The 20,000-nt window shown below is 43.3% G+C and overlaps 2 protein-coding genes across 2 annotated transcripts in view; one reads left to right on the forward strand and one right to left on the reverse strand.

The window, feature by feature from the left end:
* Positions 1-3,712, reverse strand: part of prkar1b (protein kinase, cAMP-dependent, regulatory, type I, beta) — a 202,962-nt gene extending 199,250 nt beyond the window's left edge. The window contains exons 1-2 of the mRNA XM_063216510.1: positions 3,625-3,712; positions 2,718-2,899 (exon numbers count right to left, since the gene is read on the reverse strand). Of these exons, the coding sequence (XP_063072580.1) occupies positions 2,718-2,891 (174 nt within the window). The 5' untranslated portion in view covers positions 2,892-2,899; positions 3,625-3,712. The remainder of the gene's footprint in view (positions 1-2,717; positions 2,900-3,624) is intronic.
* A 1,299-nt stretch (positions 3,713-5,011) lies between these two features.
* The window catches only part of LOC134464991 (dynein axonemal assembly factor 5-like), an 87,067-nt gene continuing 72,078 nt past the window's right edge, over positions 5,012-20,000 (forward strand). Inside the window, exons 1-5 of the mRNA XM_063218367.1 lie at positions 5,012-5,105; positions 5,414-5,598; positions 5,843-5,967; positions 8,012-8,130; positions 15,823-16,055. Coding sequence (XP_063074437.1) covers positions 5,425-5,598; positions 5,843-5,967; positions 8,012-8,130; positions 15,823-16,055 — 651 coding nt within the window. The 5' untranslated portion in view covers positions 5,012-5,105; positions 5,414-5,424. The remainder of the gene's footprint in view (positions 5,106-5,413; positions 5,599-5,842; positions 5,968-8,011; positions 8,131-15,822; positions 16,056-20,000) is intronic.

Consider the following 20,000-nt stretch of genomic DNA (forward strand, 5'->3'; position numbering starts at 1 on the left):
ACACACACACACACACACACACACACACACACACACACACACACACACACACACACACACACACACACACACACACACACACACACACACATCTTCCCTGAAGACAACAGACTTCGGCTCAAGGGACAGGCCCTTTGTTTCGAATCTAACTGCAACCTCACCACACTGTGAGTTTGTAGTTACCTAACATACTGTGGGCTGCAGCTCTGCAAAGATGTTGAATTACTAAAACATTATCTCATGAATAACCCACACCGAGTACTAGGGCAGCAGGATATTAGAAAAATATGCGATACACGATAACATGACTGTATACTGTGATATCGATATTACTCACGATATTTAATAATACATAATATGTACAACATATATTTTCCCCTCTCTACTTGCCATTCTACACTTTATCATGTACCTGTATAAAACAACTGAGAGCCATGTTTTATTTCCAACATTATTTTTTATTAGGAAAAAACATGGCTAATATACAGTATCAGCTGAAAATGTCAACATTTTAAAAACATTTTTTTAACCTTTTCACCAAATTGCTGTTATTAAAAATTAAAAACTTTTTTCGATGTGTGCGCAACTTTTGCGATACGTGTATTGCAAGCTGTGATATCGTGATAACAATACATTTTCGATATATTGTGCAGCCCTACCGAGTACTACCAAAAAAGACACAAACAGCCATACCACCAGCGTGCTGCGGACAAGTCAAGTATAGCACACACCCACACATATGAAAAATGACAAACACACACAGGACTGTAGGGCTTATGCTACGGAACACATGACATATAAAACTGTTGACTCTAGAGGGTACGTTTTTGTTTAGCATCTCTGTTATTTTAGCCTATTGACTGGTACATGTTGTTTGACCTTTGGTGCCTGGAGACACATATACGCTGCATTCAGGCTCTTGAGATTTTAGCTTTTTTAATAAAAATGTGGGTATGTTACAGCTGAATGAACACATTCTAATGCAAGATGAGGGTCTTAAATGCAACGTATTTCATGTTTTATGTACACATCAGAGAATAAGATATTTAGGTTTATATAGGCTGAAGGCAACTTTCCCAACAGCTAGCATGTGCTTCAGGCATCATTGGGTTAAAGCTGGCATACACATCTGAAAACATCATAACTTCTTGGAACCATCAGATGACTCTCACAAAGTCTCATCACAAGTTAGCAGAAACGTCACACACAACACACACACACACACACACACACACACACACACACACACACACACACACACACACACACACACACACACACACACACTTTTTTTCAAACTGCTTTGAAATTGTGCAACCTGATTGCACATTGCGAAAAAGAGAAGGCATGTAGTTCATCCCAGTTGTCATGCCTCGTATTGTTCTCGTATCAGTCTATAAAGAAACTGTAGATTCTGACTTCCATTCATTAGCAGCCAAACGCAGGCTGTGATGCAAGACAATACATCTGCTTATGTTGCAGCAGGACATCCCATCTCATCCTGGAACAAACATGTGCTGAGCAAGGGGGTGTGAGCTGCACGAGGGCAAGGGGGTGTGGGCTGCACGGGGGCAAGGGGGTGTGGGGTGCACGAGGGATGCAGGACGCTGCTGTTTATACGACAGCACATGATGCCACGCTCTCTTTTATATCTATTTGGGTCAGCGCTGGTGTGTGTGTGTGTGTGTGTGTGTGTGTGTGTGTGTGTGTGTGTGTGTGTGTGTGTGTGTGTGTGTGTATATATATGTGTGTGTGTGTGTGTGTGTGTGTGTGTGTGTGTGTGTGTGTGTGTGTGTGTGTGTGTGTGTGTGTGTGTGTGGAGGGAGAGACCTGTGCTCATCATAAGACCTGCTCATACGGTGTGTCCTGCAGACAAATACATCCTGTGATGGGGAGCACCGTGGCCCATCACCAGCCATATGACTTTCACCAGCCTACGCCGAATTAGACACACACACACACACACACACACACACACACACACACACACACACACACACACACACACACACACACAGCTTTTGCTGACCAAATTCTCATGAGGCTTCCAGTTCCAACAAATACAAACAGCTCTAAAACTTTTAATTGGAAATGTCAACCCAAGCAAGCCAGAATGCTGCTAGAAATCCACAATAGCAGGGCAGAAAAGCAACCCATATAAATAAAGAAAAAAACATGTATCTTAGCAACAAGCATCATGCATTAAATAACAATGATGCCATGCCGCCCACTCGTAACACTTGGCGGAACACAAGAAACACAACATTCTGTTCTAACCCATCTCAGAACAAATCTAATGTTTTATTCAGTAGCCCGATATAGTACAGTGCATCTTTAGTTCTGACAAACAGGTCATGGTCTCTATTGACAATCCACAGACATCTGCAACACACTCTTGGATGAAGTCACAGATTGCAGCCTACCTGTAGCCTAAGTCTTGAAACCCCTGTCATGCATCATCTATTATACAATAATGCACACATAAGGCACACTGAATAAGGATGTTTGTCCAGTCAAGAGTTGGTGCCGGGTTCAGTTCACTCCATCACATAGCCAAGGAAGACACCCTCTAACCAATACATCACTAGTATACCTACAGGACCACCCTTCAATCTCACACAGTGATGTTTTTTTTTTTCTTCAACAAAAATGGGTAATGAAGGGGGGAAAGTAGCAAAGTTGGGTGTAAAAGGGAGCAGAAGAGGCTTTGCACTGACCTTTTCCAGTTTTTCAAAGTGTTCCCGCAGGAACTTCATAGGCCGCTCGGGCTTGGCAATGCACAGGTTGACGATGCACTCCTTCAGGATCTGCTGGATGTTGTGCTTTTGCACGTAAACTTCGCAGCTCTTCAGACTTTCGTCTTCTTCCAGATTGGAGGAGGCGGTGGCCATTTTATTCTCTGTCCAAGCAAGGGGAGGGGAGATAATGGTAGCTGTGAGCATACTGTATAAAGAGGATTCTCAAAAAAAAATGTTATCATTCATTGCATTGACTTGCATTCATTCCTGTGACACTGTTTATCATTGGCTGCTGCTGTAGGATACTAAACAACTCAGTAGCCTAAACTCCCAAGTGATCACACATCACCTGCTTATCCTTTTCTATAAGAAATAACAGACCATGTTTCTCCTTGCAAAACATACTCGACATTATCATTCAAGAAGCAGAGACTGCATTCAGTTACACCGACTATAATCCTCAAACAGCTTGCAGTAGGCTACTTGAAAGTAAGCAACCATTGCAATGATTTGCTTGCAAAGGCAGATCATCATCATCATACAGCACTTCCGCAATATAGTGATACCTTATAAATCCCGACGAATAACATATTAGTATTTATTGAGCACCTAATTGTTCATGTAGGCTACATTCCTCAACACAAATACTAATGTTATGGCCAACTAAACCTTCGTGCGTAGCCTATGTTGACTTCAAAGGTCAGCAGCATCCTCAGAGGTGTCCATAATAAGGCTATTGCCGCACCTGTTTACTACACAAATTAGCTTGCTTCAGGCTAGCGCCGTTAGTATACACAATCGAAGGAGCAAAACAAAAACATAGAAAAAATGTCGGTTCATACAACTCGCCAAGGTCGTGTCATTGGTTTTCAACGTTTCTGCTCACCGTTATTTGTCGGAGATGCTCACAGGCTGCGCCGGGGACGAGGATGTTCCGTATCCTTCCTCTGCTGCTGCTGCTGCCGCTGAGCTGCTTTCGCCTATCTCTGCGTCGGTTTCAATGACGTCAATTTGCCCTGTTCATACTCACTGCATAACTGCTTTCATGCTTACTACAGGCAATTATGTGATTGAGTTACAATTGTAATGACAAGATTACAAGGAAACTGCAACATGATTAGTGGTCATCATAAATGAAGTGAATGGTCGTATTCAAATGTTCTTAGAAAATGATTAGCCTATTCATTCATTCAGTGCTGTCAAACCAGCCTACTGTAGAGACTGGGGATAATAATGTTGACAAAATGATAATGTGCTTATTATCACCTCACTCTAACACATATTTTCTCATTCTATCGGAAAAAAATAATACTTGGTAACCCCGGGGATCGGAGGGATTCACCGATTCACGAGGTCGCATAATTATATCACGTCTTCATTATAAATTGTCATTATTTATGCATCTGATATTTTTCTTCTGACCGGGGTACTGTCGCAAAACGATTTGTTTGTCGTGAAGCAGAGGTTGCCACAGTAACCGAGAAGCGCAGCAATGGCGACAGGAGATAAACTTGCAGCTGGGGAGATCCTAAAAGGATTGGCTCGGCAATTAAACTGTTTGAATGAAGACAGCAAAAGCACAAGAAAACGGGCCCTTGAAACTATCAAGAAGGAAACAATCGACAAAGGCTTATCAAGCGCTACCTTACAAGAGATTTTTGGGTGTATCTTAAAATCGCTCTTGAAATGCCTCACCGACCCTATGGAAAGATGCCGAGAAATTGCCATTCAAATGATTGGAGATTTTATTCGTTGTGTTCCTCAACCAGAGGAATCACTGCCTTATTTAATGCCAGCTTTCTCACAAAGACTCGGTGGAAAAGACATTTTGGAACCCGCAGAGGAACTACGATTATCCATGGTTGAAGTCATTTCTCTAACTGTGGAAGTTTGTGGGAAACGACTTGCTCCGTATCTTGATGACATGATTAAGATTTTACAACGAACAGTAGTCGATCCATTCCCAGACGTGAAAAGAGAAAGTTGTAAATGTACAATCAGCTTCGCCAGAGCAATCCCAGGTAGGCTATGTTTTGGGAGAGCAAACTTTCACTTCCTGCATCTACCACATGTGCAATGTGCTAGCTAGCACAACTTACAGATTCCGCATCTGCTGTCTGAAAGTCAACCTCTTTTTTTACTTTGTAACGGCGAATGACTGTGTGTCAACTCCTGTTTCTTTTGTGTTGTGAGAAATCAAGAACTACAGTACTATTCTGACATTGACCAACGTTAGCTAACAAGCTAAGCATAATGCTAGCTGATAAGTTTGTTGTAGGAAGTCTCGGTTGGTTGCCATGGCATTGGTATGCCGAAGTGAACCTTTGGCAGAGTGCGATGAAGAGGAATGAGAGTATCAACTCTTTGGTACGTGGTACCACCAAATAATCTCTATTCTAATAGTAGATATAGATCGTCTCTGGTACCACCACTACCCACCCTCACATAAGGCATTATTGAAGTGCCGTGAGGCAGTCATATTACCTAAACAAATTCAGATTACCTACTGTGTTCTCTAGCTTCATAAACAGAGTTGATCTATCTCTCTACAGAATTTATAAGTTGTATATCATGCTTTCACTCTGTGGAAAGTGATGAATACAGAACATAAAGGAGGGACCACACAGTTTGGTAGATTGACCGAACATGCCCTGAATATCTGTTTGTCTTTGCAGAGCATTTCCACATGCAGGCAGAGAGTCTGGTGAAGCCACTCATGCAGACCATCCCACACCAGCACTCCCGTGTGCGAGTCGCAGTCATCGAGGCCACCGGTGCAGTCATCCAGTATGGAACGGGTAAAAATGTGGACGACGTGCTGTCTCACCTCGCCCAGAGACTCTTTGATGACTCCCCGCAGGTACACACTGTGTTTGTTACACTAGCAGCTGTCTGAGTAGAGCAATTGCGTGTTGTTTCAATTCAGTCCATCCCCCCCCCCCCCTCACATGTCAGTCCACGGCCATGTGTGTGTGTGTGTGTGTGCGTACGTGCGAGCGAGTGAGTGACCTGTTTATGAGGGTACATCTTATGGTGTTGGTCATTGTTTAGATATTATAGTATACAGTAATGTGTGAATGTGTTCTGTTTGTCTGCTTTGGCAGGTTCGAAAAGCTGTGACTCTGGTGGTGGGTGACTGGCTCCTGAACCTCAGAGACCGATACTCCTACTTCCACAAGCTCATCCCTCTGCTGCTCAGCTCCTACCATGATGAAATCCCAGAGATCCAGTAAACAAGCTCACTCACTCTCACTCACTCTCACTCACTCTCTCTCTCTCTCTCTCTCTCTCTCTCTCTCTCTCTCTCTCTCTCTCTCTCTCTCTCTCTCTCTCTCTCTCTCTCTCTCTCTCTCTCTCTCTCTCTCTCTCTCTCTCTCTCTCTCTCACGCTCACACACACACACACACTCACACTCTCACACACACAATTACACAGGATTGATGGCGATGGGTTAAATGACCAGTTCAGTCAATTTCAATATGCTGTTGTATTGCTCACGCTACCCTTGACTTGTCAGTACCCGGTGATGGCACATTTTCGGCTCAGCCCTTTCCGAGATATGAGCCATTCTAATTGGGGCAGTGTTTGTTTACATTTAAAAAAATGCACCATAGGCCTACTCCAAATATTTTCCCAAAAGGTACCGCTGTTTGCTAGTTGGGTCATTTCACGTGAAATCAGACACTTTGGGACCCGACCGACCCGGATTTCAATCATACTTGGTGTGCCTTTTTAGTAGCAAGGTAGCACCCCAGAACTGCATTGGTTTGAATCTGATACTAATATTAAGGGAGAAACAGACTAGGAAAGGTTCACATGTGAGGGTAGGACACTATACATTCAGCCTTGAATATATCAGTCAGTGTTAGTCACAAAAAGATGCCTGTGGTGTTATTTGAAAGCTCTTTTCTGGCTCTACATATTACACAATCAGCTTGGAATACAACAACTCTCAGAATATGAATTATGATAAATTGAAAAATTAAAAATTGAATATCTAAAAAACCTATATTTTAAAATGGCCAGTTCCTTGTCCAAACGTAGCCGGCAATGTCATTAGCAACACCTCAAATGCTGGTGTTCGGTTCTTTAGAGTACAAAATGAGAGTGTAGCCATTGAATATCTCTTTAAAGTACGGTAAAGGGAAGATGACACAGGTACACAGAGAAGGAATGTTCAAACATTCACATATCATCATTTGGTGTGTATAAATGGACATCTGCCTTAGTTTCTGAAACCTGGGACCATGGAAACTGACCATTTTTGTTTTGTTTTTGTTTTGTCATGTGATGCTACTATGGTATTACCATATTATTAGTAAGTGGTCTGTATGATGCCATATTTGTGAGTCAAATTCTCTCTGAAATGAATAAAGAACCGAACACCAGCATTTGAGGTGTTGCTAATGACATTGCCGGCTACGTTTGGACAAGGAAGTGGCCATTTTAAAATATAGTTTTTTTAGATATTCAATTTTTAATTTTTCAATTTATCATAATTCATATTCTGAGAGTTGTTGTATTCCAAGCTGATTGTGTAATATGTAGAGCCAGAAAAGAGCTTTCAAACAATACCACAGGCATCTTTTTGTGACTAACACTGACTGATATATTCAAGGCTGAATGTATAGTGTCCTACCCTAAAATGTGAACCTTTCCTAGTCTGTTTCTCCCTTAATATTAGTGTCAGATTCAAACCAATGCAGTTCTGGGGTGCTACCTTGCTACTAAAAAGGCACACCAAGTATGATTGAAATCCGGATCGGTCGGGTCCCAAAGCGTCTGATTTCACGTGAAATGACCCAGTTGTCTGCTGATGTTGTATAACCTTTTGGATGTCTTTGGGAATAAATAAAAATGTTTTTTTGAAATGTAAACAAAGCGCTGCCCCCATTACAATGACCAGGATCTCGGAAAAGGCTAAAGAAGAAAAAAAAAATCTCAGGTACTGACAAGTCTAGGGTAGTGTGAGCATTACAACTGCATGTTGAAATTGACTGAACTGGTCCTTTAATATTGATAGTTTCATGGAAGACACACACACACACACTTACAGTGCATTAAATATTTAATGTTGAGTTCCTATCACTAACATACCTGTATAATGATATACTGTACTATATAATGTTAAAATAAATAAGTGGAACCTTCTTTCCCAAAACCTGTTTGAAGAAATCTGTCTTCTTAAAACCATTCCTTGTGATTAACAAACACATAAAGGCATGAAAGACAAATCATGCATTAGTGAATGATGTAAATGGCGATATTCCCAGACAGGTAACAGCGGACCTGTGGAGGCGAGTGGGTGCCCAGTGGGAGAAGGAGAATGAGGAAGACCTGAAGGACAAGATGGACTTCCTGTTAACCCCTCCACAGCACTATCCCTCAGGAGGTGAGGCGGACACACACACACACACACACACACACTCACTCACTCACTCACTCACTCACTAACACACACACACAGTATATACACACACACACAGTATATACACACACACACAGTATATACACACACACACACACATGTGAAATTATCAGAACCAATATTGCTCCGCAGTGCCGACTGAACCGGTGTGCCTGTGCATATGTAGGATTGTGCGTCATCTAGTCTACACAATTATGAGTTAACTTTGTTATGCTTAGCAACTACTGCAGCAACTAATTAGTTGGGTTGGAGGCAACACGTTGATAAAGTTGACATGTCGATTGAAAAAAAACTAGGGGTGGGCATAGATTGATCTAGATTAATCTATATCAAAATGGCTCATTCAGAATAGGCACGATAGCGAAATAATGCCGAAAAAAACCTTGGGGTTTCTTAAGACAGAGCTCATTAGACCAGAGCTAATCTTTTTTTCCAAAATGCATCTCATCTTCAAAAAATGGTCATGTTGATACTTGGAGATTAAAAAATCACAGCAATATGTGTAAAGTGTGTCCAATATGTTAGGAAGCATTTACAGTTATAAGATACTGAAATTTCAAAATGAACAGCGCTATAAGTTGTAGAGGCAAATACAGATAAATCTATCAAACATTTAGGCTATTTAAACAATATTACCTCAACAATTCAGCATTTCTAATGGGCACAGAGAGAGAGAGAGAGAGAGAGAGAGAGAGAGAGAATCTGCCACTGACTGTTAAAAGGAGCAGCGGCTCCTTTAAGAGAGGGAGGAGCTCTGCGCGTAGTAGGCACAGCAGCCCTCAGCCGAGCCAGGCTACTGGATATGCCTATCTAGAACCTACAGCACTGGCACACGGCGATTTGACAGTTGTTCTCAGAGTTAGAATGCCAGATGAGTTACAACTCGACATGAATTCAGTTTGCAAAAAAAAAAAAAGTCAAGCGCGACAACCGCGAGGTTTATTACCGTCGGACATGAGAATATCTCACTGAATCGCAAATGTGCGCGATTGCAACACAAACATTCAGCGAGAGTAGATATTGACAGTTTCAGTTTGACAATCTTCAAAATGCATAGGACTATCACACGGAATGTTTTGCAATTATAGCACAGGGAAGATTTCTGGTAGTTGTTTATGTATTCTATGCAATGCGTGAGGAAATGTAGGCTACTTGTCGGGCTGGTAGCTACTCACACACAATAATGTCTCTCTATGCTTCACCTCAAACAATAATCTCTCTTTAGTCTACCACTTATGAAAAAGCACTCAAGCAACAACTACCACGGCAGAGGGATTAATGTTTTCAGCATGCAAACATTTCATATTTAGTAGGTCTGCTGAAACAACAGGTGGAGAGAGGAGAAGCGACTGGAGCGCAGTCTAAAAGCGTCTGTCAATTAAACGCTATGGTGACGTGCATACCCAAACTCCAAACCTATAGCCTATTTTGAGAATAGATTAACGTGCGATATTTTCTTTATCGCGCGACAAGAGTCTCACATTATCGCAGCACGTTAACGCCGATAACGGCCCACCACTAAAAAAAACAAAACGAATATAGACGTCATTTATTTGTTGTCGCATATAGATAAGATCTCAAGATACCGCGTAGCTAGTAATTAGCCATCTTTTGTCAACAAGTCCACAACTAGGAATATTAAAATATGCTAAAATATGCAACTACTCTACAACTTCCTCTTGAATTTTTATTTTTGTATTAAAAAAATGTTTTTCTACTTTCTTTTTTAAAACTAACAGTGTAAAACTGTTGGTTGTTCTTTAGGTGTTCTTTCCCTTCTTAAGTCTCAGTAGCAGCTGTTTGCTGACCATGCACTTCAGGGCTCATTATGCTGTTTGGCTTGAGTGTGGTGATTATGGTTGTTCTCCCCCCTCCCCTGTGTTATGGATGGTAGTGGAGTGACATTATCCATGATGAATACCTCGCCCCTCTGGCCCAATTATGCTGGATTGATGGGTATGGGTTAATATTGATAGTTTCACGGAAGAAACACCCTTACACACACACACACGCACACACACACACACACACACACACACACACACACACACACACACACACACACACACACACACACACACACACACACACACACACACACACACACACACACACACACAGTTAGCTTTGAAGCCCTGAAAGTGCAGTGCTTGGGCTGCCGAATCAGCAGCAGCGGTCTCCTGTATATGACTGATGGTACCCTGGAGGTGCTTCTGGGGTGAGGCAGAAGGGGGGGGGTCTGAGACAGGAAGGCCAAGGTAGGTAGGATTGCCACAGGGTTGGGCGGTGTTAGCCAGGCTGTGCCCTCCTAGTGACGCAACACTCTCAGCGTTGCGACTAGTCATGTTAAGTCAAGTACTTTTTGAGTTCCCAGAAAATATGGGAACTCCTTTTACTTTGTCGGGAAGCAAACAGCCATAATGAACCAAGGGAGGCAGGTCAACCATGCCGTTTGGGAAATGTTAATTGTTATGCTCTTGGTCAGACCAAGTCTCGAAGAGATTTGACGGTCGATGATAATCAGGCTAGGTAGGAGGAATGCCATGGGGTAGGGCGGAGTGGTCTGAGGTGAGGTGGGGCAGTGAGTGACGGCTCTCCCCGTCACTGAGGCTGCCTTTGAGAGAGGCAGACAGAGATACGATACGATACGATTAATACTTTATTGTCAGTTTACACTGAAATTCATTTTGCAGCCCTGAGCAAGACTCGTTTAAGACAGGACGTACACATAACATCACATCACAAGACTATTGCACAACTGACAAAAACGGATTACACAGGCCTATATACAGACATACATGCATACATACTAGGGATGGGATATCGGTATCGGTGTATCGGTATCGGGTTCAGATATCAACATATTTTCAGAGATCGGATCGGATCGGGATTTTCCCAAAGTATCGGAATTTTCCCAGGACTGATATTGAGCCAGGTGTAATGTTAATTTGAAGTCATAACACTTGCATATTAGTTTTTAGGATGGGATTGTTACTTTTTTACTTGATACTTTTACTTATGAATTCGTTTCCTGTTCTTTTGACTTCCTTTTCTGACCAAATAGTCATCTTGAGCCTACCTCTAGTTGAAATTCATGCATATATGAGGTTTTGGTATTGGATCGGAGTAGTATCGGTATCGGCAGATATCCAAATTTAGATATCGGGATCGGATCGGAAGTGAAAAAATGTGTATCGGTGCATCCCTAATATACTGTATATTACATACAACCCACATAACTTGACTATGTTACCAACATGGAGTGATTACACTATGCAGTCTCACAGAGAGGGGGGAGACAGCATGGCCAAGGTAGGGATGGCATGGGGTGCAATGTGGTGGGCCGGAGTGGGCTAGGGTAGGGTGGGGTGGGGTGGGGTGGGTGGGGTGTTGTACTGCAGTTGGATGCTACTCAAGAGTCCCCTCAGCCCTCCTGAGTGAGGCAGAGGGAGGTAGGGATGGCATGGGGTGCTGTGAGGTGGGCTAGGACGGGTTGTAGTGTGGTGTGGTGTGGTGTGGTATTATAGTGACTGCTCTTGCCATCACTGGGGCTGCCTTTGAGTCCCCTCGGCCTCCTCCTGAGAGAGGCAGAGAGAGAGGGGCTGAGAAAGTAAAGTCAAGGTAGGGATGGCGTGGGGTGCTGTGTGGTGGGTTGTGCTGGGGTGGTGCTGGGCTGCCTCCAGCAGCCCCCCCCCCCACCCCCCCAATTGAGGCGCCACGCCCCCTGTGCTCCACCGGGGCCAAGTAGAGGGAGGGCAGGGAAGAGCAGCCATCTGTCTGCGTCCAGGTGCTTATTAGCGGTTATCAGCAGCGCTTAGTTGCCGGTGTAATGAGGCGGCGAGTTTGGCTCCGGGCCGAGGAAGCGGCGGACGACTCTCTGCCAGAGGGAGGGGAGGGATGGGCAGGGTCGGACACACCACATCTCCTCCCACAATGAACGAACGCAAGCTGATGGACTGCATTCACGTAAACTAGAACAATACGTGGGGGAAAAAATCCTCAGATGGCGTCTTATTCATAACATAGTCGTCTGTTATTCAGGGTGGGTGTGGGCAATATTGACCAAATACCGTACTAATATTCTGGTATTTTTTGATCAATTTCTGATACACGATATATGCATTGAGATTTTTAAAGAGCATGGGCAAAGTGTAATGAGTTGCCTCAGTTGAAAGCACGAGTATGAAAGCACCACAAGTTCTTTTATTCATGCAGATTGGAGTGGCAACACAGAAAACATGTGAGCAACAACAGCCATGGGGACATACAGTTGAGCAATGGGAGCAGTGTTGCCAGATGTGTCTGATCAAATCCCGCCCAAAAGGTGCCCAAAACCGCCAAGAGGTGATACATTTCCGCCCAATTTCAACAAATTTCAATGATTTCTGTGGGCATAAAACTGCAGGAGAAAAAAAACACCAAATGGCAGATTTTTCCGGCTTTTACCCGCAGACGGCCATCCCAAGCAGCCCAATTGGGCGGGAACACGTCCAATCTGGCAACTCTGAATGGGAGAAAGCTGTGGCTGCTTCACGCTGTCTAAAACACACAACAACAAATGGCTTTGATTAAAGTGGTGTTGCCGCATCGAAATATTGGTATGGCACTGTTATCTTTTACTGTACTGTGGCTCCTCCAAAGTAGAGATGTTGTCATTACCAATCTATTGCCCACAACCACAAAGTCAACTGTTTTGTCATATACTGTCCTGGGTAAGTGCTTGTTTGTTGTAGTGTAAGATATAGTTGCCTTTGTCCAATGGTAAGACGGACCACAAAAGAAAAAAAAATAGACAAATGTGTATGGTTGAAGACTAATTAAATTACTTTTCTTTAAGTTACTGACTAGTCTTGTTCATTTCACTATTTCAGCATCCCCTTCCTAGGTACATTTTAGAAACGAGCTCTAATGCAACAGGTCTTGCACTGATACATGTTCAGACAGACTTTTCCACATTTCCTGAGATTACACATCAATTGGTACTTACAGTATGGAATTCCTCATTTCACATTTTGCAGAGCAGCGTCTGCTTTGCACAGAATGCTGCATGTGAACAGAATAAGTCTTAAAGTCATCTGTGACTTGGAAACACCTGCAAACTCTTGAACATTGGCTTTGAAATCTTAATTGTTTCCATGAACTGCTGGCTTGGAGATGGTCTTGCAGCGTTAGCCATCACTCTCTCTGTGATGCAAAAGTGCTTGATGTCATGACATTAGATTTCATGGGTCCATTCCATATTTGCTTCGCTAATTTCATGTCGTAAACAAACTATTAGCCATTAGTTGGTCGAGTCTCCGATCTGTAGAATTTATTCCCCGTCTTCCCCATATTCTTTTTCCCCCATTGTGATCTCTATTGTAAAAGGTTTCTATCTCAAGGCTGTGCTGGTGTATTCACTGTATTCCTTTTTTATAAGCTGGGGTTGAATGCAACTACGGTACCGATAGTGGGGAGAAACTTCAAAAATGTAATTTTGTGAAACTTTCCTTGTAGACTTCTCATAACAAGCTATTATCTAGATCTGTGTTTTGTCAGTGTATGATGATGATGATGATGATGGTTGTTAGTGGCCAGTCGCTAAGCCTTGCAAAAGAAACAACAGATAGTTACAAGTGGGATCCCAGGGTCTCTGCCATCATTGTGACCCTAAGCAGGGCATTTAAACCCAAATAGCTGTAAGGACAGAGGACTGCCCATGTAGTTAATTCACCATAAGTTAGCCTGGATAAAGGGCATGGTATAAATGACGTGTAATGGAATATTTCTCTCTGTGTAATAGCCGGGACATTAAACGTCTGCAAGCTGCCCTCAACTGGTTCTGATTTCATGGGGCTGGCATTTTTGCAGAGGACCAGGGGGGGGGGGTCGGTTCAGCAGTTTATTGTGTGACTCAAGTGGTTGATGGGGGTCTGTCTGAGTCTGCACGACATGCTGTATTAGATCCAGAGGCATCTGAGGAATCTGGAATCTGCCTGGTTGTGGAGGAGGGCAGACTGGGCCGGCTGCTCGCTCACACGGAGGTTTGCCCCCTACGCGGAGGGCATAGAGCAGTGGTGGGGAGGGGGGCAGTAGGGGCAGTAGGCTGTGCTACATGGTGGTAGAGGAGTGGGGGCAGTAGGCTGTGGTGCATGGTGGTAGGAGAGTCGGGTGGAGAGGGGTGGGGTGGGGTGGGGTTGGTAGCCGAGGCTGGAAATGGTGTTACAGACGTGGGATGCACCACTAAAGGTTAAGGGAGGAAGGTGGAGGTGAAAGGACTGTTCTGGTGTGTGTGTATATATGTGCACGCACGCACGCATGCACACACACCGACACACACACACACACACACACACACACACACACACACACACACACACACACACACACACACACACACACACACACACACACACACACACACACACACACACACACACACACAGGACTATAGGTCAAGGAATGTCAACACACACACACACACACAGAAGGGAATTGCTTAGAGTCATAGATTGTCTATACATGAACAAACACACACACACACACACACACACACACACGGAGGGCCATAAATCCAGGCGTCCCTCTGCAGTGAGGTTCAGCGTTAGACATTTATCAGCCAGGCCGGCTCTGGGCTCTGAGGGGCCTGTTGGGTCTTGTCAACCGCGCTGCCCTGCTGATTTATGTCTCCTGCTTGGCTGTCTTCCTCTCTCATTACAGGGGTCAGAGAGACACACACAGACAGACAGAGTTCCAGACAGACAAATGGATAGATAGATAGATGGATAAGCCGAAAAGGACCGACACAGTTCGGCTCCCAAAGGACCCACGGCACCTTTGATCAGGCAGACGTCACGAAACCCTATAGTCCTGTCAATACCGGAGCTAAAAGTAGCATTGGGGGTCTATTACCGGATACCGGCACAGGGACACCATGGCATGGTCTGTGCACATTTCAACAAATTGAAATGTCATGTTCTCGAACACAATGAAATGTGACGTCGTTTGTTATATTGCCAGTGCTGTGACAGTCTGTATACAGCTGCTGAGTCATTGATTTGCTGCCAAGGCCTTAATTAATTTGCTCACTATTTAAATAGAGTGGGTAATATCTGGATGCTTTTGCAAGTTATTCTCTTTATTGGTATTGGACTATCACTGTTACTTGTCCTGTCTTGCACTTTGATGTTAGTCTGTAAATATCAGTCCCGTGCATGTCTATGTCCTTTCATGGTATAAGAGAGAAAACGTAACTTCAATTTCCTTGTATGACCTGTGCATATGAAGAAACTGACAATTAAAGCTGACTTGACTTGACTTATTCCATTTCCCTCATTTGAAATATTTTGATGAGATTTTTTTTTGATAGGATGGACTGATAAGGCAGAAAAGATATTGGAGAGTAAGAATCAATATCCATTAATTATTATTATTTTTTTTAAATCCATAGAAACATGTCATTAATAGTAAATTAATGTAAGCGTAACATTTGCCTGGATTTGATGTTAACAAACCTGTAAGAATTCTCTGTGGTATGGTGTCTATGGCAACTATTTGGAATGTCTACAATACATCCTTGAAACATGAGCTGCTTCAACTGATCAGACACAACAATGTTGTACCATGGTACATGACGTGTGTGTGTGTGTGTCCACCTATGTCCCTCTCCCTCTGCAGTGGAGCGTCCGGGTCTGGGCTGCAGGGAGCTGGTGGTGCGTAACTTGTCTCGGCTGATGCCGGCGGTGGGCAGGGACGCGGGGGACTGGCTGGTGGCCACGCGGCTCAAGACGGCCCAGCTGCTGGAGCTGCTACTGCTGCACGCCGAGGACCACTGCACTCAGCACCTCCAGCCCCTACTGGCCACACTGTACCGGGCATGCAGCGACGACGAGAAGAACGTCGTCAAGCACGTGAGTGTCAAGGGGGAAGAGAGGGAGGGAGGGAGGGAGGGTGGAAGGGGTAGAGAGGTTGTTGCTGTGGAAACGGTTAAATAACTTTGATTCGAAAGTGGAAAGGTGAACCGGCCAGGCCAGGCCGAGGTTGAAGTCAGAATGTTGTAAAATTACAAGAAATAATTAACAATCATCATTTACTGTATAAGTTAGGGTGCGGAATTGGAAGATGGACTTAAAGGTGGGGTTGCAGGTTTACCATTTTTAGAAAATATACTATTATGACATCACGTTGGGGGTTCCGGAGGCTCATAGGAGTCTACTGTATGTAGAACCTTAGGTGCTGTTTCCACGTAGCTGGATATTTTTATATGTGGATATTTTTTTCTCCTGGTTGCATTGGTTTTGCATTGGTTTTGACCTTCCGTTTCCACGTAGCAGATATTTAAAATCCAGGTATAAAAAGCAGGAGAAAAAAATATCCTGTTTAGATAGCTGAAACGCATTTGTTACAATGGAGGATTTTTTTTATCCACATGTTGCGTTTACACCTAGCAGGAGAAAAAAATACCCTGCTAAAAAAATAGCATATTGAAATTCAGCATGTTGAAAACCACACTCTGACACTTTGCTTCTGTGGATTTTTTAGAGAGTGATGCACAGATTGGGACAGGCGGAAAGTAAATACAGTGTGTCTTTAAAGATATAGGCTATAGAGGAGGAAAAAAAGAGTTTATTTGGCTGATTTCTGAAGCCTAAACAAGTATGCAGGTTTGGAGTTGTGTGTTTTTTCCACATTGATTCAAGTTCAAATATGTTGGCTGTTGAAGAGTGATGTGCGTGATCCAGACATAATATAGGCATATGTATTTTTAGGAGCTGTTATTGTTTTCTTACTCTATATATTTCTTACCAATCAGGCACCGTTTCTCTTATTCCTTTAGGAGGTGTCAGATTTCTGTTTTTTCTTGACCAGATTCATGTTTGATACTGACGCATATTAAAACAACATGATTTTTATTGCATGTGAAGAAGTAAGTAAAGGTTGTTTGAGTCATATGCATGGCTACAGCAAAAAAGGAAAAAGAAAACATTTCCCATGCCAGCCCATCCAGACTGAAGCTGTTAAGATTCAGTACACATCAAAAAATAGATTGCTGATATGGAACTTTTGCTGATATTGAGCTAGATATTTCATAGAGTATTGCAAAAGTCCATGGTCACATGTGGCCTTCTCTCCACATAGAAGGCTGCCAGTCTCCCACCACCTGTGGACTTCATCTGTGCCTGTCGGTGGCACAGGGGGGGTAAGCTGCCCTACAATTTCAGAACGCAGTATAATTCAAAATGCCAAACTGAGAAAAAAGGCTTTAAAGTTTCCTTTCTGTCCACGCGACTGTGTTGGAGGTAAAGTGGTGATGACACTTCCATATAATACTTTTTTATGGTGAAAATTTATGCACGCAAGAAAAAAGCAAAAAAAACAACATTCTCATTACTTTTTAGCTGAAAAATCATTATACTGCGCTCTGTTGTGGTATTACTGTCTACACCAAAACCACGGTGTCAATGGAGAAGTGCAGTATAATTCGCATTATACTGCGTTCTTGGCTAGTAACACGTAACCTCCTAAAACCAAAAAGCGCATTATAATCAGTTTTTTGCGTTTTTTTCCGAAACGGGACCAAGTTGGGCCAAAAAAATTTAACACAAGAAAAAGAAGGTATTTTAAAGCCAATTTCCGGTCTAAACCCATTTTCGACCATTTTCAAGATACTGCGTTCTGATATTGTAGGGCAGTATGGATGGACACATACTCGTGTCAACACCCAAATATTTAACTTAATCTGATTTTATTGCCTCCCGCTGCTGACACAACAGGATTATTTTCTGCCAGCCAGCGTGCTCCTGAAGAAAAGAAATAGAGCGGCTTTTTCCCTCTTGTCAAAGGCCCGCTCTGCTGCTGTTGGTGGGGGGTCCGGTGCGGTGCCATGAGGTCTGTAGTTGAAACATCAGGACACACCTGCTTGTTGGGTTGGACCCACAGCGACTGCCTGGGCGTCGCCTGTGTCCCCAGATCTAGGACAAGGTCTCAGGGAGGGACACAGCTGTCCCCTGTCAGACGTGTGGGGGGGTGTCGGGTTGGAATGTTGATGCATTAATGTGGCGAGTAAGACAAACTGCTTCCTGCTGTATTGTCCCTGTTTGATTCCCACGCATGTCGTTGTGCGGTATGAGCTATATCGATTGATGTTGCCATTGGCGAATCTGCCGAATATTAAGCTATGATGGGAGTAGGATAAGACCACAGTACTTTGATGCCCATAGCTGACACCCGCTTGTCACAACAGCCATGGGGTAGATGTTACTCTAATTCTTTCCAAGTGAATTTACGTACATATTGCCAACATTTTGGTCTGTGTAGAAGGGGAATCATAACAGATTCTTTCATAACAGGGGATATTAACAGAATGTGGTGAATGCATTTTACTTAACTGCTATGCATGAGGGTGTCAAAAGCATGTTATGACACCTGCCATCAGCAGGAGTGAGGAGGATGTAATGATGGAAATGATATTTACTTCCGGCAAGGAGGTTATATTTTCGGTCGCATTGGTTTGTCTGTCTGTTTGTTTGTCTGTCTGTTTGTCAGGAGCATAACTAAAAAACTGATCATCATTTTTGGACGAAACTTTGTGGGTTTGTTGATAATGACCCAAGGAACAAGTGATTAAATTCTGATGGTGATCCGGATCACGAACCGGAACCAGGACTTTTTAAAAGATTCTGTCAGCAGGATAACTCTAAAAAAAACTAATCAACTGTTTTGGGCGAAACTTTGTGGAGCTGTTAGTAATGACCCAAGGAACAAGTGATTACATTCTGGTGGTGATCACGAACCGGAACCAGGACTTTTCAAAAGATTCTTCACTATCTAGACTATCTGACCAGAAATTGAAATGCAGGAACAGCACAAAAACAAGGCAGAAAAGACAGGGTGTAACATGGTCAAATGTATCAAGCAGTTTCCTTGGCGGAGATCTGCGCTCTCTGAGTGCTTCTAGTTACAGACAGCGGTTGTGGTGAAGACAATGTCAGGTGATGCCATCGTGGTTAACGTCAAATTGTCACAAGAATGATGACATCCCGTACAACAGGTATTAGTGGTGTCAGCAATGATCGATTCAGCAATGCATCGCAATGCGGGGCAGGGCAATTCAATTCAATGCGGCAAGTGCTATGATCGATGCAGGATATTTTTTCAAGTTTCAATTACTTCCGTGGATATTTCCGGGGCAAATGAATGTTAAATTTAATAAATGCACTTCAAAGCATTGAAAACTGTAAGACTGATAAGCCAATAAAATGTTGTTCAGTATCTGACTGCTTGTATTGCCTCATCATGACTGATGAAAAATTTGCTTTGCTCTCAGATGTAATGCATTTCAATGCAATTCAATGCATCGCTACATCCTGAATCATAATCGAATCGAATCGTGAGGGCAGAGCCAATGCACACCACTAACAGGTATCATGTCATGGTTTTAACAGTCTTGTTACCATGTTGTGCATACCTTTTCAAACTAATTTTTGCGTTGAAGGTTTCCTTTCCAACATTAGGTACCACATTGTAGTTTTGGATCTTTACAAAACACGTATCCCCTTAATGCACGTCGCCGTACCTCCAGTGGCACGCTGTAATGGTCATTGAATAGTGCTACACTACTACAGTATGACATAACACAGGGCCTTTAGTAATGCACAATGACTTGGGAATTGCCATTCTGGTAACAGTACATTTATAACGCGGTGTATTAATGGGTTAAACACCGGAATGGCACCTGTAGTCGAGTATTGAGATGTGTTGAAATGGTGAACTCCGTTGAGCCATGTGGGACCCCTTTTGCCCTCCGCCTCAAGACAGCTTCTGCCTGCAGGGGTGCGTTTCTCGAAAGCATAGTT

The sequence above is a fragment of the Engraulis encrasicolus genome, chromosome 2 (assembly GCF_034702125.1).
Source record: "Engraulis encrasicolus isolate BLACKSEA-1 chromosome 2, IST_EnEncr_1.0, whole genome shotgun sequence".
Lineage (NCBI taxonomy): Eukaryota > Metazoa > Chordata > Actinopteri > Clupeiformes > Engraulidae > Engraulis > Engraulis encrasicolus.